The sequence below is a fragment of the Mizuhopecten yessoensis genome, unplaced genomic scaffold (assembly GCF_002113885.1).
Source record: "Mizuhopecten yessoensis strain PY_sf001 unplaced genomic scaffold, ASM211388v2 scaffold5979, whole genome shotgun sequence".
NCBI classification, from domain to species: domain Eukaryota; kingdom Metazoa; phylum Mollusca; class Bivalvia; order Pectinida; family Pectinidae; genus Mizuhopecten; species Mizuhopecten yessoensis.
Window position 1 is genome coordinate 323,974 of NW_018406319.1, and position 23,658 is coordinate 347,631.

Genomic DNA, 23,658 nt, shown 5'->3' on the forward strand with positions numbered 1-23,658 from the left:
CGAGATAGTACCAATGACTGGTTATCTGTCTGTTGGAGATATTACCAAGGACTGGTTATCTGTCTGAGAGAGATAGTACTAAGGACTGGTTATCTGTCTGAGAGAGATAGTACCAAGGACTGGGAGAGATATAGTACCGAGGACTGGTTATCTGTCTGAGAGAGATAGTACCAATGACTGGTTATCTGTCTGTTGGAGATAGTACCAAGGACTTGTTATCTGTCTGTGAGAGATAGTACAAAGGACTAGTTATCTGTCTGAGAGAGATAGTACCAAGGACTGGTTATCTGTCTGAGAGAGATAGTACCAAGGACTTGTTATCTGTCTGAGAGAGATAGTACTAAGGACTGGTTATCTGTCTGAGAGAAATAGTACCAAGGACTGGTTACCGGTCTGAGAGAGATAGTTCCAAGGACTAGTTATCTGTCTGCGGGAGATAGTGCCAAGGACTGGTTATCTGTCTGAGGGAGATAGTGTTAGGTACTGGTAATCATTCTGTGGGAGATAGTACCAAGGACTTGTTTTCAGTCTGAATGAATATATTGAAGTACAATTGAATAAGGACTATTATTAAAATTAAAATTAATTTTCAGTTTGGTTATGAGTCAGAGGGAGATAATGTCAAGGACTGTTTATAAGTCAGAGGGAGATAGTGTCAATGACTGTTGATTAGCTAGAGGGAGATAGTGTCAAGGACTGTTTATTAGTCAGAGGGAGATAGTGTCAAGGACTGTTTATTAGTCAGAGGGAGATAGTGTCAATGACTGTTGATTAGTCAGAGGGAGATAGTGTCAANGAGGGAGATAGTGTCAAGGACTGTTTATTAGTCAGAGGGAGATAGTGTCAATGACTGTTTATTAGTCAGAGGGAGATAGTGTCAAGGACTGTTTATTAGTCAGAAGGAGATAGTGTCAAGGACTGTTGATTAGTCAGAGGGAGATAATGTCAAAGACTGTTTATTAGTCAGAGGGAGATAGTGTCAAGGACTGTTTATTAGTCATAGGGAGATAGTGTCAATGACTGTTGATTAGCCAGAGGGAGATAGTGTCAAGGACTGTTGATTAGTAAGAGGGAGATAATGTCAAAGACAGTTTATTAGTCAGAGGGAGATAGTGTCAAGGACTGTTTATTAGTCAGAGGGAGATATTGTCAAGTACTGTTTTTAAGTCAGAGGGAGATATTGTCAAAGACTGTTGATTAGTCAGAGGGAGATAGTGTCAAAGACTGTTTATTAGTCAGGTTACCGGTCTGAGAGAGATAGTACCAATGACTGGTTATCGGTCTGTTGGAGATATTACCAAGGACTGGTTATCTATCTGAGAGAGATAGTACCAATGACTGGTTATCGGTCTGTTGGAGATATTACCAAGGACTGGTTATCTATCTGAGAGAGATAGTACCAATGACTGGTTATCAGTCTGAGAGAGATAGTACCAAGGAGTAGTTATCTTCTGTCTGAGAGAGATAGTACCAAGGACTTGTTTTCAGTCTGAATGAATACATTGAAGTACAATTTAATAAGGACTTTTATTCAAATTAAAATCAATTTTCAGTTTTAAGGGTTGGTTATGAGATAGTGTCAAGGCCTGTTTATAAGTCAGTGGTAGATAGTGTCAAGGACTGGTTATTAGTCAGAGGGCGATAGTGTCAATGACTGTTGATTAGCCAGGGGGAGATAGTGTCAAGTACTGTTTTTAAGTCAGAGGGGGATAGTGTCAAAGACTGTTTATTAGTCGGAGGGAGATAGTGTCAAAGTCTGTTTATTAGTCAGGTTACCGGTCTGAGAGAGATAGTACCAAGGACTTGTTTTCAGTCTGAATGAGTACATTGAAGTACAATTTAATAAGGACTTTTATTCAAATTAAAATCAATTTTCAGTTTTAAGGGTTGGTTATGAGTCAGAGGGAGAAAGTGTCAAGGACTGTTAATAAGTCAGAGGGAGGTAGTGTCAAGGACTGTATATTAGTCAGAGGGAGAGATTGTCAAAGACTGTTTATAAGTCAGAGGGGGATATTGTCAAGTACTGTTTATAAGTCAGTGGTAGATAGTGTCAAGGACTTTGAAGTACAATTGAATAAGGACTATTATTAAAATTAAAATCAATTTTCAGTTTGAAGGGTTGGTTATGAGTCAGAGGGAAATAGTGTCAAGGCCTGTTTATAAGTCAGTGGTAGATAGTGTCAAGGACTGAGATAGTGTCAAGGTCTGTTTATTAGTCAGGTTACCGGTCTGAGAGAGATAGTACCAAGGAGTAGTTATCTTCTGTCTGAGAGAGATAGTACCAATGACTGGTTATCGGTCTGTTGGAGATATTACCAAGGACTGGTTATCTGTCTGTTGGAGATATTACCAAGGACTGGTTATCTCTCTGAGAGAGATAGTACCAAGGAGTAGTTATCTTCTGTCTGAGAGAGATAGTACCAAGGACTTGTTATCTGTCTGTGAGAGATAGTACAAAGGACTAGTTATCTGTCTGAGAGAAATAGTACCAAGGACTTGTTATCTGTCTGAGAGAAATAGTACCAAGGACTTGTTATCTGTCTGAGAGAGATAGTACCAATGACTGGTTATCTGTCTGAGAGAGATAGTACCAAGGAGTAGTTATCTTCTGTCTGAGAGAGATAGTACCAATGACTGGTTATCGGTCTGTTGGAGATATTACCAAGGACTGGTTATCTGTCTGAGAGAAATAGTACCAAGGACTGGTTATCTATCTGAGAGAGATAGTACCAAGGACTGGTTATCAGTCTGAGAAAGATAGTACCAAGGACTGGTTATCAGTCTGAGAGAGATAGTACCAATGACTGGTTATCAGTCTGAGAGAGATAGTACCAAGGACTTGTTTTCAGTCTGAATGAATACATTGAAGTACAATTTAATAAGGACTTTTATTCAAATTAAAATCAATTTTCAGTTTGAAGGGTTGGTTATGAGTCAGAGGGAGATAGTGTCAAGGACTGTTTATTAGTCAGAGGGAGATAGTTCCAATGACTGGTTATCAGTCTGAATGTGATAGTAAAAGGACTGGTGTTATTACTCGAAGGGTGATAGTAACAAGAACATTTTATGAGTCTGAGGGTTACAGTACCAAGGACCGGATATAAGTCTGAGGAAAAAGTACCAATGACTATTGACATGTGTATCAGTGATACAGTTGAACCGATATTTATTGAAAGTGCCTATGGTACCTGGGCGAGGTTATCATTTATATATCGATCGTACAACGTGTGTAAACTTGTTGTCAACATTCTTGTCGATAGTACTATTATTAGGTATGAGTTTGGTTTAAAGCATACTTTATTAGATTACCAAATATGGCAAAGGTAAGGACATTGTTGATAGTTCTTTTACTTGGGAAGAGTCTGATATAAGACAGCCATTGAGAGTTCTATATTTGGTATTGGTTTGTCGCAGGGGATAGAGATATTCATTGATGTTACATTTGTTTAATGAGTGTCTAATCGAAGACTGAAAACACGGTTGTGATATCATCCATTGTCTTTTTAGGTTACCTGATCATAGGTCATGGTAACCTATTGTGATAGTCTTTTGTCTGTCGTCGTCCGTCGTCCGTCGTGCGTCGTGCGTTAACTTTTCCTTGTAAACACGAAAACTTTAGTAAATGTTAACCGAGTTTGATGAAACTTTGTATGCAGCCATATATCAATAAGATCTCGCACGAATTCGAAAATGGGAATTATTCGACAGTAATTAACAGAGTTATTGCCCTTTGTAATATTATTATTATTGGACCTTGTGAACACGAGTACTTGAGTAAATGTAAAATGAGTTTGATGAAACTTTGAATGCAGGCATATATCAATAAGACCTCGGACGAGTCCGAAAATAGGAATTATTCGACGGTAACTTACAGAGTTATTGCCCTTTGTAATAATATTATTATTGGACCTTGTGAACACGATAACTTGAGTAAATATCAACCAAGTTTGAAGTTTGATGAAACTCTGTAATTAGCCTTATATCAATAAGACCTCGGATGAGTTCGAAACTGGGAATTATTCGACAGTAACTTACAGAGTTATTGCCCTTTGTATTAATATTATTATCGGACCTTGTGAACACAATAGCTTGAATAAATGTTAACCGAGTTTGATGAAACTTTGTATGCAGCCATATATCAATAAGATCCCGGACTCTAAATGGGAATTATTCGACGGTAACTTACAGAGTTATTGCCCTTTGTAATAATATTATTATTGGACCTTGTGAACACGATAACTTAAGTAAATATCAACCAAGTTTGAAGTTTGATGAAACTCTGTAATTAGCCTTATATCAATAAGACCTCGGATGAGTTCGAAACTGGGAATTATTCGACAGTAACTTACAGAGTTATTGCCCTTTGTATTAATATTATTATCGGACCTTGTGAACACAATAGCTTGAATAAATGTTAACCGAGTTTGATGAAACTTTGTATGCAGCCATATATCAATAAGATCCCGGACTCTAAATGGGAATTATTCGACGGTAACTTACAGAGTTATTGCCCTTTGTAATAATATTATTATTGGACCTTGTGAACACGATAACTTAAGTAAATATCAACCAAGTTTGAAGTTTGATGAAACTCTGTAATTAGCCTTATATCAATAAGACCTCGGATGAGTTCGAAACTGGGAATTATTCGACAGTAACTTACAGAGTTATTGCCCTTTGTATTAATATTATTATCGGACCTTGTGAACACAATAGCTTGAATAAATGTTAACCGAGTTTGATGAAACTTTGTATGCAGCCATATATCAATAAGATCCCGGACTCTAAATGGGAATTATTCGACGGTAACTTACAGAGTTATTGCCCTTTGTAATAATATTATTATTGGACCTTGTGAACACGATAACTTAAGTAAATATCAACCAAGTTTGAAGTTTGATGAAACTCTGTAATTAGCCTTATATCAATAAGACCTCGGATGAGTTCGAAACTGGGAATTATTCGACAGTAACTTACAGAGTTATTGCCCTTTGTATTAATATTATTATCGGACCTTGTGAACACAATAACTTGAATAAATGTTAACCGAGTTTGATGAAACTTTGTATGCAGCCATATATCAATAAGATCCCGGACTCTAAATGGGAATTATTCGACAGTAACTTACAGAGTTATTGCCCTTTGTAATAATATTATTATTGGACCTTGTATATACGATAACTTGAATAAATGTTGACGGAGTTCAATGAAACTTTGTCCGGTAATTATTTGACGGTAACCTGCAGAGTTATTGCCCTTTGTCATTATATTATTATTTGTCCCTGTGATGTTGATTGACATTACACAAGAATAGATGTAAATTCATGTGGTACACCTTTTTTTTTCATTCATGACGCATTTTTGCTACTAACAAGGTGCTATTAAAATTTTGTGCCTTATTTAATAAATCATTGATTTACGCTTTTACTTGTTTCTTTTAACCAAGAACAGAAGACATACAGTTACCAAGTTTGGCGATGTATATACCAAAAAATATTTCATCACATTCAAAATCCAACACCTAGAATACTGTACTAGCGGTGTATATATCCGTGGAATTCAACACATTAAAACTTCAAAAGCTAGAGTACTGTTCCAGCAGTGTACATATCCGTGATTTTCATTACATTCAAATCTCAACAGCTAGAATACCATACCAGCGGTGTATACATACAAGTGTAATATTCACTTTCTCCTTTTCAGACAGGCCAGAAAAATGCTGCTTTAATCGAAAATTTCCAAATGCCACTTGAAGCACCATCAAAGAAAACCTTCTTCTTAAGCGCCCATTAATGTTGAATGAGTTGTAAAACTGACCTCCTAAATGTCAGAGGATAAAATGCCATATGAACACATGTAAACTTCACAGCGATGAAAATCATGCATGCGGTATGCATGATTGTGGTAATAGGTTCACCTTATAATGTCATATACGTTTAATGGGTCAGTGAACACCAATAAAGAGTCAGCATAAGAGGCACTCAGATCAACTCTTCGGCTTATATCCATTACATACATGTACATATGCATTACTGTTTGGTGCGGGTATTGTAGTAGACACACTTTTTATATGTATTTTTATTTTGTGAGGATTCTTGTCCTTTGCGTACTGGGAGATATAATATATACATGTAATTATATCTGGTAATGATGGTTCGTTATTTACATCAACGCCGTTTCTAGTGGGGGCGTTGGCAGAGCATATAGCGAAGCCCATTATGGCGAGGGATCGGAGCCAACCTGGATGGACAACGTGGACTGTACTGGAGGCGAAACGAGTTTATTTGACTGTCCCTTCCCAGGCTGGGGTGTGGAAAATTGTGGACATAGCGAGGATGCTGGTGTATCATGTTTAGGCTCAAATGGTGAGATAGTTTGCTATTTTCTGCATCATAAGAAAACTTTAAATCTGTCCAAAACATAACTGATACATCATTTTAAAACTTTTTTCGTGGCAAGTCGACACCGACACTCAAAGTTTATAATTATCAACATAACGTCATTCAAATGGCTTTTACACTCTTGAATGTTTTTGCCGACCTTGGATGTCAAAACATCGTATGATGCTGTGTATGTCATATTTGGAATATTGTATATAACAATATATTGTACTAAACAAAGATACAATCACCCATGTTTGTGTAACATTCATCTGTGGTAAATTCTTCTGCTAGAGTTTTTAGTACCCGCGTTGTGGAGTAACCTTGATGGACATAGTGATATATTTTGAGTAGCGGACACCCCTCCCCTTCCACATGTGTTTGCCCCTAGTATCACCGATGAGTCCGAGAAGAACGAAGCTTTAATTAATTCCGGCATATTGTATCTAGCACTAATTGTCTGAGGTGCAATCACCTGTGATGGTGTGTGTTACGCTCATCATGCAATATATTATTGATTTTATAGGCGGTCGACTGGCTTTAACGATCACCACAGGTTATTGCTAAATATTCATTTTGCTTAGACTTATCAATATTTTCATGCTTCAAATTGATTTAAATAATTTAAAACCTGTTCCTGCTCAATATCAGCAGATTTATTATATAACGATGCACCACAACTACCGTAGTCTCTATCTCTACTAACACCACTTAATATGTCAATTTCTTGTGTTGTTTCGACGTTCATGTTACTAAGTTGTCACTAACTGTTCCCGTTAAACTATTCCATCAGCCGTACCACTTACTATATTTACTATTACCATTATATTACAGCGACCACCTCGCCGCCCGTTTCCACGACGACTCCAAGCGATAGTAACGGAATGGAAGGATCTATCCGCTTGGTCGGCACTGGCAGCAGTGACACAGTAGGGCGGGTGGAGATCTATCACAGTGGACAGTGGGGAACTGTGTGTGATGATGGCTGGGACAAGAACGATGCACTTGTCGTCTGTAGACAGTTGGGACATGGGTAATATATAGTTCAGGTGTCATTTATAGACAGCTAGTAGATCGTAATCATGTATTGTTTACATGTAGGCTGTAGGCAGTTAAAGGATTGTTTTCACGTGTCACGTACAGTGAACAGTCCTTTATTCTTAAGGTCAGGGTCAGTTAACATATTTAGACAATGTGACCATAAAAGAAGATAAACAAATGTGGTATTTATGAGGTTGCCTGGATAAATGTGTTCCAAAAACAAATAATGATAGAGATTACTCCAACCCTTCACATGTATGTCTCCCGTTTTAGTAGGAAAATATCAGCTTGTCAACCCCCTCGTGCCGATTAGCAAACTCTCTAACCCTTGGGGTGATTTGTTTGGTTGTCTAACCCTCGGCAGAGCCTCGGGTTAGACAACCAAAAAATATCATCCCTCGGGTACGATATTTCTCTGTCACACCCTCAAGGTAGGGGAAGATTCTATTGGTCATTTATAGTAGTAATCTTTCTATCTATTGTAAGATTGCATGCTTTGTACACATGTGTATATAAGTATATACTAAGTCGCTGAGGAATAGAAAGTTCATCCTATATAGTCAAGTTGGTTAGGTCAAAGATTAATATGCTAATTCCTACAAATCATATAACTTAAAACCTAAAGATTTGAAAGACCACGTGTCACGATGTTGATCGAATGCATTTAGATTTGAAAAAAAAAATCTAATGAACCTTGCTAAACGAGAGCAAGAGTAATGTTAATAACCAAGTAGCTAGCTAGAGTGCATGCTGGTTATTGTGTTACTTCAATAGGACCTGCACCCTTCTAGCAGGTCAAATTATCATATAAGTCCAGTACTACAAATGACTGCTCAGCTGTATACTAGGTCTGAGATCACTAGTTTCTGGGCTTTACAGCCTGAGTGTGAGCGCCAGACAGATGTGTATGTGTACTAGGTCTGAGATCACCAGTTTCTGGGCTTTACAGCCTGAGTGTGAGCGACAGACAGATGTGTATGTGTACTAGGTTTGAGATCACAAGTTTCTGGGTTTTACAGCCTGAGTGTGAGCGACAGACAGATGTGTATGTGTACTAGGTTTGAGATCACCAGTTTCTGGGCTTTACAGCCTGAGTGTGAGCGACAAACAGATGTGTCTGTGTACTATGTCTGAGATCACCAGTTTCTGAACTTTACAGCCTGAGTGTGAGCGACAGACAGATGTATATGTGTTCTAGGTCTGAGATCACCAGTTTCTGGGCTTTACAGCCTGAGTGTGAGTGACAGAGAGATGTGTATGTGTACTAGGTCTGAGATCACCAGTTTCTGGGCTTTACAGCCTGAGTGTGAGCGACAGACAAATGTGTCAGCAACCTGATCTGATATTTAGTAAAATGTTGCATTCTTTGATTTCTTAAGATAAAGTAATTTTACTGACACATTTTGTCTATATAAATACTCTATTGCTATATTTTTGCTTTATCACAGGGATGGTAAACCAATGCCACAAGCTCGCTACGGGGAGGGGACTGGACAAATATGGATGGATGATGTAGGTTGCACTGGATCTGAAACCACCCTATCTGACTGTTCCTTTCCTGGCTGGGGTGTGGAGAACTGTGGTCATGGGGAAGATGCGGGTGTCGTCTGTGAAGAAGTTGAGGAACCGTTATGTGAGCAACTCTTCCTTCAACACACTATCTTCATTTCTATTAATTCTCAGAAATTAAAATGAGGATCATCTTGTGCAATGATTAACGAAAGTTGCATTCGATATGAAAGTTTAATGGAAATAGGAGAACATATCAATTTTAAAAACCAGAAGCTGTAACATTGGTCATTTTGAAAGAAAAGTTGACTTTTGATAAAAAAAATCACTTTAGTAAAACCAACTTTCATTAAAACACAGCAAAAATAGAAAAAAAAGTCAGGGCCAAATCAGTATCCGCGGCGGGCATATTTGCTATTTGGTTGGAAGAGAAAACGTAACGCAAATTTGCACCTAGTTCAACTTTTATTAATATCCGATCGATAGGTTCTGACAACATCTGGAAATCAACAAGAAATATAAATGATAATCATCTTTAAGTATGATGATAATATTTTCTGTATCTGATAGATTGTTATGTCCCTAATTGTTCAATAGGTACACATTGTTAGCTTTATGGTTTAAAGGACAATCAAATAAAAAAAAAATGTCTCGTTGACTAGTAGGAACTACGCGGCATTTATGTACTGTCATATTGGTTTTCTGAAGTATCAAAAGACCACAGTCCAAACAATTATAATTCAAGTTATTCTGAGGCTCTCTTGCAGAACGTGATGGCGTTGATAGCTTTTGAGCCGCTGTTCATAGAAAAAAAACTTTCATACTTAAGCTCAGTATAAACAGGATTTGCAATGATATGAAATAAAAACATAGTTATGATATAATCTTTCAAGTTATTTATCACTTGAAGGAGAGAAACTATCGTATAGGCATCTGCATATATATTTAATTAAAGTCTTGCCTTTTGATAAAAACTTCAAGGTATTTTTGAATCTTATTAAAATCAATGTTACTGTATATATTCATCATATTATTTAAAATGAATGCATAATTATCATATTTATATTAAATCTATAATACTTTTAAAACTTCTAGAAAGTTTACTGCTTCTCTTTGCCCACTGATAAATTCGAGAAGTCAAACGCATATTGTCCATCTGTTGTTTTCCACTGCTTCACGATTATTTGTGACTTCCGGTATCCCCCGCGACATTACTTGGTGTGTAACGTCCAACCCCCATTCTAGTTGCTCGTAGTTGTAACGTAGTAATACATGTAAAATGCCGATCTCCCCATATCGCCGCAACTAATACTGATCATAGCATGGAGTCTTATCACTTAGTGAAAGTTCCAAAGGGAAGTCCAGAAAAACCTTTCAACAGTAGTTTAGACCAAATTGGATTTTCCTTTTGTTTGCCCTCAGCATCATCGCTGATTCCTATAAAGACGAAACAGCTGTATGATGCAATGCAATTCATTTTGGCATGCAGTGTCAATTTTCAAATTATAATGTCCAATCACCTGGGTGTGTCTGATTCGATCATCCTCAATACACGACCATAATTTAATAAAAGTTATTAGAGAAAATAAACAGTATTACGTCATATGTACATACCTATTTCATCTTTATATTTCTGTTTTTCTGCGTGCCTATACCATAAACAATCTGTTCTGTGTAAAGTTGAAGGCATTCGACTCGTTGACGGCAACATGACTAGAGAAGGACGTGTGGAGATCAACAGAAACGGAACTTGGGGCACCATTTGCGACGACGACTTCGATGATAAAGCGGCGCGAGTTGTCTGCCGCATGTTAGGACGGTAAGACTGTAGGACATTATTTGTTTGTTCCGTTGTTTAGAGTTATAGTAATTCAGAAAAGTAAGATAGATTATGGGATTGTGAATCTTCTTTCGTGTGAAAGACAAGGAATTGTAAAAAATATTCTATCTTCTATCATCAAATGTATCTCATTTTCCAAATGTTAAATTGTTAAACGTTACAAAATATGTATTTGTACCATATGAATAAGTTTGAAATTCTGTGAGAACTTAAATGACTTGTGGTTACATTTTCTTGTTTAAAGTTCCTTAACAAGAGGAGATTTATGTTATCAGGAGTGGCGGAACATATTTTGCCGAAGCTGCGTTTGGTCCGGGATCCGGACCAATCTGGATGGATGATATACGGTGCAGCGGTACAGAAGAGACTCTTTTCCAGTGCCGATTCCGCGGATTCGGTGATACCAACTGTGGACATGATGAGGACGCCGGTGTAAGATGTGGTCATTTCAATGACACCATACCTGAGCCCGAACCACACACGACGACACCTGTTACGTATCCAGATTACACATCAACAACCATGCGGTCCACCACGACACCGATGTCTAATTCAACGGTTAGTGACGGTAAGTGCCAGCAACGTAGTAAGACAATAAGGGTATAATAGTTACACTTACTTTTAATCACACACACTTATCATATGATCACATGTAATGCGACTGGCTTTTCTATACTCATCAGTTAACGCCAGCATTGTACATATCGAGACTGATTTTTAGTCAGCGCCAGCTTTGTCCATATCTAGACTCATATTCTAGTCAGCGCAAACATTGTCCATATGTCCAAACAAAACATGTCATTAGTCATCTCCAGCATTTTCCATATCTAGACTGATTTCTATTCAACGCCAGCTTTGTCAATATATAGACTGATTTCAGAACAAGCGTTGTCTATAAAAATGATCATTCATAAGCGAGAGCATAGTCCATAAAAACGATCATTAGTCAGCGCCATCTTTGTGAATATAAAAACGTATCACTAGTCAGCGCCAGCATTTTTCATATCTGGATTGATTTCAAGTTAGCGCCTCAATGCCCATATCTAAAGTGATCACTTGGCAGCGCCAGCATTGTCCGATTTCAAAACTGATGAAGTATCAGATATACACACGTATATATGCTTATTTATTCCCTTATATATGTCACTACAGGCCACGTGAGTGGTTGGTTATATATGTCACGACAGGCCACGTGAGTTGTTGGTTATATATGTCACTACAGGCCACATGAATGGTTGGTTATATATGTCACTGCAGGTCACGTGCGTGGTTGGTTATATATGTCACTACAGGCCACGTGAGTGGTTGGTTATATATGTCACGACAGGCCACGTAAGTTGTTGGTTATATATGTCACTACAGGCCACACGAGTGGTTGGTTATCTATGTCACTACAGGCCACACGAGTGATTGGTTATATATGTCACTACAGGCCACGTGAGTGGTTGGTTATATATGTCACGACAGGCCACGTAAGTTGTTGGTTATATATGTCACTACAGGCCACACGAGTAGTTGGTTATATATGTCACTACAGGCCACATGAGTGGTTGGGTATATATGTCACTACAGGCCACATGAGTGGTTGGGTATATATGTCACTACAGGCCACATGAGTGGTTGATTATATATGTCGCTACAGGCCACACGAGTTGTTGGTTATATATGTCACTACAGGCCACACGAGTTGTTGGTTATATATGTCACTACAGGCCACATGAATGGTTGGTTATATATGTCACTGCAGGTCACATGAGCGGTTGGTTATATATGTCACTACAGGCCACATGAGTGGCTGGTTATATATGTCACTACAGACCACACGAGTGGTGGTTATATATGTCACTACAGGACACACGAGTGGTTGGTTATATATGTCACTACAGGGCACGTGAGTGGTTGGTTATATATGTCACTACAGGGCACGTGAGTGGTTGGTTATATATGTCACTACAGGGCACGTGAGTGGTTGGTTATATATGTCACTACAGGGCACGTGAGTGGTTGGTTATATATGTCACTACAGGCCACGTGAGTGGTTGGTTATATATGTCCCTACAGGCCACATGAGTGGTTGGTTATATATGTCACTACGGGCCGCTTGAGTGGTTGGTTATATATGTCACTACAGGCCACACGTGTGGTTGGTTATATATGTCACTACAGGCCACGTGAGTGGTTGGTTATATATGTCACGACAGGCCACGTGAGTTGTTGGTTATATATGTCACTACAGGCCACATGAGTGGTTGGTTATATATGTCACTACAGACCACACGAGTGGTGGTTATATATGTCACTACAGGCCACACGAGTGGTTGGTTATATATGTCACTACAGGCCACACGAGTGATTGGTTATATATGTCACTACAGGCCACATGCTATTCATTGACATGAGTGGTTAGTTATATATTCACGCTATTCACTGACATGAGTTGTTGGTTATATGTTCACGCTATTCACTGACATGAGTGGTTGGTTATATATTCACGCTATTCACTGGCATGAGTGGTTGGTTATATGTTCACGCTATTCACTGACATGTTTCGCGATTAGCTGTTGAAGGCTGTTTGTTTATTACATTTTGCATTTGTTCTGATATTTCACACAAAATATCTGGGAAACAATAAAGTGTAGCATACAATGCTGTTAGAAATGTTCATTATTCACTATAAGTTAAAGATCACTATATAAGCGTGACGTATTTGTGATACTGGGAAAATGTATCGGCGCTCGCGGCCAGAGTAGACACAAATTAATCGGAGAAATTTTAAACCGTAAGATGATGAATATATCGGGTACAATGGAAAGCAGCTGTCAGTAATTGTGATGCAACTACAACAATTTTTGATTTGTTCCGTGCTTCAAACGGAAGTGACGAAATCTATAAACCGACACGACTTGATCAGCTACGGTGACTAGAGAGTTGTTTTGAGGATGAAGATTCAACGATATTGCCACGGACACAATCTAATCCAATGCATTTTAAGGTAAAGTGATTGCAATTTATTTTTATCAGAAAGGAATGGTTTTACATTATTCGAGAGCCGTTTTATAAATAAATTGGTAGATTCACTATCAGCATACAAATATTTCCGGTTTGTCAGTCTAGAGCAAGTTTTATTAAAAATTATAAATGAAAGTTCATTTATAGAAAGCACTCTACAACAATTTTTAACATGATGGAATATGTTGTTGTCCCTGCGATATGTTAACAACGTGTTATGTTTATTACATACAGTTAATGCTTGAGTGTTTCATCAAAATTAGTTAAGATAAAAATAAACATGGGGTTTAATGCACGAACACACGACTACTGCTTAATATATGGTTGGTATGTGCATCTGTTGTAGCATATATTGTAGCTTGTTAAAGCTTATCCACAGATTATATCGAGCACAGCGTCTTACATATGTATACGGTACTATAGCTTATACAACTTGTACAATGTATAACCATATGCACCTACAATTAAATATTGTTTGTTACACACCTTTTCATTGGTTTGTGTTAACCGTCTATAAAGTGACAGACCGAACAAAATGAGAACATATTTTGATGACGCGATTCACTGTCTCGGATTTCGTTTGGGAAATGTAGTTGGGAGGTACGAAAATGGGATTAAATAGTCACTAACGGATTTTTTTTCTTCACAAAGCGAAATTCCACAATATTTATATCACATATTGGTATACACTTCATGATTTAGAAATAGGTATAATCAATTCTGAATGGTTCGTGATTAATGGTCCGTTTCGTTGCCGAAATGTAGTTGGAATATTATAAAACATGAGAGCTTAATTGAGCATAATAATATTGGAGTTCTTCCGTTATGTATTAACACACCATAGAGTTATTCCGTCATGTATTGACACACCATAGAGTTCTTCCGTCCCGTATTGACACACCATAGTGTTTTCCGTCATATATTGACACACCATAGTGTTTTCCGTCATGTATTGACACACCATAGAGTTATTCCGTCATATATTGACACACCATAGTGTTTTGCGTCATGTACTGACACACCATAGAGGTCTTCCGTCATGTATTGACACACTATAGAGTTCTTCCGTCATGTATTGACATACCATAGAGTTATTCCGTCATCTATTGACACACCATAGAGTTCTTCTGTCACGTATTGACACACCATAGTGTTTTCCGTCATGTATTGACACACTATAGAGTTCTTCCGTCATGTATTGTCACACCATAGAGTTCTTCCGTCCCGTATTGACACACCATATTGTTTTCCGTCATATATTGACTCTCCATAGTGTTTTCCGTCATGTATTGACACACAATAGAGTTCTTCCGTCACGTATTGTTACACCATAGAGTTATTCCGTCCCGTATTGACACACCATAGAGTTTTTCCGTCATGTATTGACACACCCATAGAGTTATTTCGTCATGTATTGACACACCATATAGTTATTCCGTCATGTATTGACCCACCATAGAGTTATTCCGTAACGTATTGACACACCATAGAGTTCTTCTGTCACGTATTGACACACCATAGAGTTCTTCCGTCATGTATTGACACACCATATAGTTATTCCTTCATGTATTGACACACCATATATTTATTCTGTCATGTATTGACACACCATAGAGTTATTTCGTCATGTATTGACACACCATAGAGTTATTCCGTCATGTATTGACCCACCATAGAGTTATTCCGTAACGTATTGACACACCATAGAGTTCTTCCGTCATCTATTGTCACACCATAGAGTTATTCCGTCACGTATTTACACACCATAGAGTTCTTCCGTCATGTATTGTCACCCCATAGAGTTATTCCGTCACGTATTGACACACCATTATAGTTATTCCTTCATGTATTGACACACCATATATCTATTCTGTCATGTATTGACACACCATAGAGTTATTTCGTCACGTATTGACACACCATAGAGTTATTCCGTCATGCATTGACACACCATAGAGTTATTCCGTCATGTATTGACACACTATAAAGTTATTCCGTCATGTATTGACACACCATAAAGTTATTCCGCCATGTATTTACACACCATAGAGTTATTCCGTCATGTATTGACCCACCATAGAGTTATTCCGTAACGTATTGACACACCATAGAGTTCTTCCGTCATGTATTCTCACATCATAGAGTTATTCCGTCACGTATTAACACACCATAGAGTTCTTCCGTCATGTATTGTCACACCATAGAGTTATTCCGTCTCGTATTGACACACCATAGAGTTCTTCCGTCATGGATTGACACACCATAGAGTTATTCCGTCATGTATTGACCCACCATAGAGTTATTCCGTAACGTATTGACACACCATAGAGTTCTTCCGTCATCTATTGTCACACCATAGAGTTATTCCGTCACGTATTTACACACCATAGAGTTCTTCCGTCATGTATTGACACACCATAGAGTTATTCCGTCATATATTGACACACCATAGAGTTCTTCCGTCACGTATTGTCACACCATAGAGATATTCCTTCATGTATTGACACACCATAGAGTTATTCCGTCATATATTGACACACCATAGAGTTCTTCCGTCACGTATTGTCACACCATAGAGTTATTCCGTCATGTATTGTCACGCCATAGAGTTATTCCGTCATGTATTGACACACTATAAAGTTATTCCGTCATGTATTGACACACCATAAAGTTTTTCCGTCATGTATTGACACACCATAAAGTTATTCCGCCATGTATTTACACACCATAGAGTTATTCCGTCATGTATTGCCACACCATAGAGTTATTCCGTCATGTATTGTCACGCCATAGAGTTATTCCGTCATGTATTGACACACTATAAAGTTATTCCGTCATGTATTGACACACCATAAAGTTATTCCGTCACGTATTGACACACCATAGTGTTTTCCGTCATGTACTGACACACCATAGAGTTCTTCCGTCATGTATTGACACACCATAGATTTATTCCGTCATATATTGACACACCATAGAGTTATTCCGTCATATATTGACACACCATAGAGTTATTCCGTCATGCATTGACACACCATAGAGTTATTCCGTCATGTATTGTCACGCCATAGAGTTATTCCGTCATGTATTGACACACTATAAAGTTATTCCGTCATGTATTGACACACCATAAAGTTATTCCGTCATGCATCTACACACCATAGAGTTATTCCGTCATGTATTGCCACACCATAGAGTTATTCCGTCATGTATTGTCACACCATAGAGTTATTCCGTCTCGTATTGACACACCATAGAGTTCTTCCGTCATGTATTGTCACCCCATAGAGTTATTCCGTCACGTATTGACACACCATAGTGTTTTCCGTCATGTACTGACACACCATAGAGTTCTTCCGTCATGTATTGTCACCCCATAGAGTTATTCCGTCACGTATTGACACACCATAGTGTTTTCCGTCATGTACTGACACACCATAGAGATCTTCCGTCATGTATTGTCACACCATAGAGTTATTCCGTCTCGTATTGACACACCATAGAGTTCTTCCGTCATCTATTGTCACACCATAGAGTTATTCCGTCACGTATTGACACACCATAGAGTTATTCCGTCATGTATTGACACACCATAAAGTTATTCCGTCATGTATTTACACACCATAGAGTTATTCCGTCATGTATTGACACACCATATAGTTCATCATCACCTATCAGTGTATCATGTGAATATTCAAAAATGATTAATAAAAAATCGAATTAATTGGTCATCAGGTACAGAAGTTTGCATGTGGCAATATTTAAACGATTTTTGTTTCACAATGTTTTAACCCAGCTTTCCATTATTTATCAATATAATTTAAAGTCATATGCAAATATGCTGAAAAAGTTCAATTCATTTGTTATGCATTTGACATCGCACTACTTTTATCAACGGAGTTGCACAAATACTGAATGCATCCAGTTAGATCAGTTGCGTTGAAACAATTGATTGCACTAGACCAACATTTATTTTGACTTAAGATATTAGATGATTACATCATAAATTTTAAGATCAGTTTCTGGTAAACGAAACAAATTATATAGAATTTAGCAAGTCTACAGTGCGATAACATTGTGGACAAAAGCGTGTAGACTTGCCGTAATAAATTCATGGATGGGTTTATACTAGTTTGATAAACAGTCGTTATGTATATATACAACCTTGCTATAAAGAAATGCAATTTACACTTCACAGACAGATGTGAAAATCCGTCAGGCATGTTAACATCGAATATGTCCAGGTCTTCTATACAGTTGAGTTAACAAGATAGTTGAATTAATAATTAAATAATGTGACTAGTTTCATTGCAATGATGTAGTTCGGCTGTATATTTTCGCTGGTAAAGACAGTAGTCGAGAGGGGAAAAGGGATCGAAGGGACACATAACAATAATTTGATTTGGATGACTACATTTGTTTACCTTTAGATGTTTTTTCACCCTATCTTTAATCACGTCTACTTTGTAGAAAATGTCTAGCAGAAAGCACGCTGACACCTAAAATAAACATAGAATATATTAAAACATTTCAATTATTTTCAGTTTCAAAATGTCATCAGTACAAGTGTAATTTAGTTGTCCTTACCAGGAACAAGACAGACAAGCTATTTAAATTATATCTGTAGTACAGTAATTTAAATAATATTAGAATAAATAAGTTGATGTATGATTGTCATCATTAAATGCACACTGGTTAGATTAAGAGAAAGTATAAATTTATATAGAGGTGATAAGATGATAGCATCCTCATTTACTTGTAACAAAAATATCAAAATAAGGCTGAATGAGCTGTATTATGCAATGTAATCATATATCACCAAATTTCAAAGGTGCCATCACTAATTTTGTCTGTGTTACATTGATCTGATACTCAGCTATACATATATACACACAATCGTAAACAGTGCACACGTAACAGTCAGTTTATATCTTATACTCAGCTATACATATATACACACAATCGTAAACAGTGCACACGTAACAGTCAGTTTATATCTTATACTCAGCTATACATATATACACACAATCGTAAACAGTGCACACGTAACAGTCAGTTTATATCTTATACTCAGCTATACATATATACACACAATCGTAAACAGTGCACACGTAACAGTCAGTTTATATCTTATACTCAGCTATACATATATACACACAATCGTAAACAGTGCACACGTAACAGTCAGTTTATATCTTATACTCAGCTATACATATATACACACAATCGTAAACAGTGCACACGTAACAGTCAGTTTATATCTTATACTCAGCTATACATATATACACACAATCGTAAACAGTGCACACGTAACAGTCAGTTTATATCTTATACTCAGCTATACATATATACACACAATCGTAAACAGTGCACACGTAACAGTCAGTTTATATCTTATACTCAGCTATACATATATACACACAATCGTAAACAGTGCACACGTAACAGTCAGTTTATATCTTATACTCAGCTATACATATATACACACAATCGTAAACAGTGCACACGTAACAGTCAGTTTATATCTTATACTCAGCTATACATATATACACACAATCGTAAACAGTGCACACGTAACAGTCAGTTTATATCTTATACTCAGCTATACATATATACACACAATCGTAAACAGTGCACACGTAACAGTCAGTTTATATCTTATACTCAGCTATACATATATACACACAATCGTAAACAGTGCACACGTAACAGTCAGTTTATATCTTATACTCAGCTATACATATATACACACAATCGTAAACAGTGCACACGTAACAGTCAGTTTATATCTTATACTCAGCTATACATATATACACACAATCGTAAACAGTGCACACGTAACAGTCAGTTTATATCTTATACTCAGCTATACATATATACACACAATCGTAAACAGTGCACACGTAACAGTCAGTTTATATCTTATACTCAGCTATACATATATACACACAATCGTAAACAGTGCACACGTAACAGTCAGTTTATATCTTATACTCAGCTATACATATATACACACAATCGTAAACAGTGCACACGTAACAGTCAGTTTATATCTTATACTCAGCTATACATATATACACACAATCGTAAACAGTGCACACGTAACAGTCAGTTTATATCTTATACTCAGCTATACATATATACACACAATCGTAAACAGTGCACACGTAACAGTCAGTTTATATCTTATACTCAGCTATACATATATACACACAATCGTAAACAGTGCACACGTAACAGTCAGTTTATATCTTATACTCAGCTATACATATATACACACAATCGTAAACAGTGCACACGTAACAGTCAGTTTATATCTTATACTCAGCTATACATATATACACACAATCGTAAACAGTGCACACGTAACAGTCAGTTTATATCTTATACTCAGCTATACATATATACACACAATCGTAAACAGTGCACACGTAACAGTCAGTTTATATCTTATACTCAGCTATACATATATACACACAATCGTAAACAGTGCACACGTAACAGTCAGTTTATATCTTATACTCAGCTATACATATATACACACAATCGTAAACAGTGCACACGTAACAGTCAGTTTATATCTTATACTCAGCTATACATATATACACACAATCGTAAACAGTGCACACGTAACAGTCAGTTTATATCTTATACTCAGCTATACATATATACACACAATCGTAAACAGTGCACACGTAACAGTCAGTTTATATCTTATACTCAGCTATACATATATACACACAATCGTAAACAGTGCACACGTAACAGTCAGTTTATATCTTATACTCAGCTATACATATATACACACAATCGTAAACAGTGCACACGTAACAGTCAGTTTATATCTTATACTCAGCTATACATATATACACACAATCGTAAACAGTGCACACGTAACAGTCAGTTTATATCTTATACTCAGCTATACATATATACACACAATCGTAAACAGTGCACACGTAACAGTCAGTTTATATCTTATACTCAGCTATACATATATACACACAATCGTAAACAGTGCACACGTAACAGTCAGTTTATATCTTATACTCAGCTATACATATATACACACAATCGTAAACAGTGCACACGTAACAGTCAGTTTATATCTTATACTCAGCTATACATATATACACACAATCGTAAACAGTGCACACGTAACAGTCAGTTTATATCTTATACTCAGCTATACATATATACACACAATCGTAAACAGTGCACACGTAACAGTCAGTTTATATCTTATACTCAGCTATACATATATACACACAATCGTAAACAGTGCACACGTAACAGTCAGTTTATATCTTATACTCAGCTATACATATATACACACAATCGGTAACAGTGCACACGTAACAGTCAGTTTATACTGTCAAATTCAACAACATAGGTGATATCATAGATAAGTCGGTTGCGATATTTTCCGAGCGTATCGTGTTTTTTTCCCTGATAAATGAGAGCATAAATGTCAATCAAAATGTAAAAGGGTGATCTCTAAAAGTATATTTTTAGAACCTGTATCTGAGTAAATATATTAAAGAAATTAAGAAACATATCTCGGATAAATTATAGGTTTTGTGGTATCTCTACAGTGAGCCGTAATGAAAGTGTCACACTTGTGACGTCACGGGGGGCACTAGAAGTGCCAGTATGCAAACTATTTTTGCCAAGCAGGAGCAGAGTACAAGTTCAGACTGATGTTTCTCGAAAACGAAATTACCGATTTTTATCGTATGTTTAACGTTCTGTGATTATAATATTTATCGAATGCACAGAAAAAATATTTTTGAGACTCAGTTTGACTTTAAAGGTAAACTCGTTATTTTTCTTTATTCAGATAAGCTCCGATTCCTTCAAACACCTGAGAATATTATCGCACAGATCGGCATGTCCGCGGAAATGATTTGCATCGCTTTCGCCGCTCAAGCGCCCCGAGTAGTTTGGACAAGGATAGGCGGAGGACCTGGGGATGATCTAACTGTTAGAGTAACAACGATAGGAAGGCTAACGAAAGCTACACTAGTATTCAGAAACATTCGTGAATCTGATGAAGGAACCTACGAGTGTTCTGCATACAATGATGTCGATCGATCAATAATTTCTGTATGGGCACATTTACATATGTAACTGTGAAGAAAACACTTCAAAGTTGTACTCCGAATGCTACTACGTAACCTCTATGAGGGTTCCTATGATTAAACATACTTCTGACCATTAAACATGTGATAGTAGCTATGCTTCAACAGCTATTCCCAATTAATTAATCAGAATGTGAACATTTTAAATTTCTGTGCGTTTCTTTTTGTGTTGTCAGTATGGTACGCTAACGTAATTAACATTCGTGTGCTAGTTTTTGTATATAATGTATGTATAAAACATCATCTTCGAAGGACGCAATATTTTACGACTATTGTTTTCAATGTTTTGATAGGGGTTAACTGTACAATGTCTATTACACGTTTATCTGCTAATTGTTGGCGGAGTATTCAGGCTTGGAAATCACCTTATTTGTTTTACAAAATATTTAATATTTACGCAAAAAATGAAAAAAATAAAACCAGCTGTCTAACTCAAAAGATGTCATTGTTTATTATCTACACGTATGATAAAAAGTTGATGTAAGCAACACATTCTTCTTCTATGAAATTATGAACAACTCATAGCCGTGTGTGTATCACATGCATTTCGAGGTTTGGATGTAATCGTGGAATTGTATGATACGTTTTCCTGCTAGTTTATATGATGATATATTTTCTCTAATCTCATAGGTGTTAATAGATCATTGTATCATGATATAAATTACCTGTTTGAAATATCAAAAAAAGAGAGAATCAACCTGATTAGTTGTGACTGGATAGTAGCAATTGGATATGTGGTGACTTGATAGTAACATCAGTATATGTGGTGACTGGATAATATTAAACGGGTTAGTTCTGACTGGATAGTAGTAACCAGAAAATTGATGACTGGATTTCTAGTAACCAAACACGTGGTGACTGGATAGTAGCAACCAGAAAAGTGGTGACTGGATAGTAGCAACCAAACTTGTGGTGACTGGATAGTAGCAACCGGAAACGTGGTGACTGTATAGTAGTAGCCAGAAACGTGGTGACTGGATAGTAGTAACCAGAAACGTGGTGACTGGATAGTAGTAACCAGAAAATACGTGACTGGATAGTAGTAACCAGAAACGTGGTGACTGGATAGTAGGAACCGGACTTGTGGTGACTGTATAGTAGCAACAAGAAACGTGGTGACTGGATAGTAGCAATAGGATTTGTGACGACTGGATGTTAATAGCTGGATTAGTGGTGACTGGATATTACCAACCAGTATGTGGTGAATGGATATTAGCAATAAGGTTAGTGGTGACTGGATAGTAGCAACCAGATGTTTGTTGACTGGCTTATGGGGGCGAGGCTCGGTTTTATTCATTTCATGATCTAAAATGTATGGTATTCAATGCGAAGTTAACACAGTTTCTATGTAGAAAATATATGTTTTGTTCTAAAAATCTACGTAAAGACTTTTAAATGCACAAGATTTCTGGCTTTTATATATTTTTATAATCATTTCCGATTAGTTGCTGTCTGTTGTTGGATATAGCTAACCAGAAAGCATTGCCAGTAAACATTTAAATTTTACCTCAACGATGATAAATAACCTATCAAACAACCTTGCCTGTGATTTGCGCCTCTTTGACACACAGAGACTTATAATAATAATCATATTATTTTATTTATCCATACTTGGCCGCCATCTCATTTTTTCAATGTGGTATCTCACAGATATACTAAATAATAATGCCCGAATTATTTGCATACTTTTTTATTCAAACACTAGACATGTCGTGTTCACGTTTACACTCAATTGGAA

At 37.0% G+C, this 23,658-nt stretch overlaps 1 protein-coding gene across 1 annotated transcript in view; it reads left to right on the top strand.

Moving 5' to 3' along the window:
- The window catches only part of LOC110451389, a 190,288-nt gene that overhangs the window by 56,852 nt on the left and 109,778 nt on the right, over window positions 1–23,658 (top strand). Inside the window, exons 13-17 of the mRNA XM_021499374.1 lie at window positions 6,184–6,365; window positions 7,215–7,413; window positions 8,870–9,054; window positions 10,611–10,749; window positions 11,046–11,338. Coding sequence (XP_021355049.1) covers window positions 6,184–6,365; window positions 7,215–7,413; window positions 8,870–9,054; window positions 10,611–10,749; window positions 11,046–11,338 — 998 coding nt within the window. The remainder of the gene's footprint in view (window positions 1–6,183; window positions 6,366–7,214; window positions 7,414–8,869; window positions 9,055–10,610; window positions 10,750–11,045; window positions 11,339–23,658) is intronic.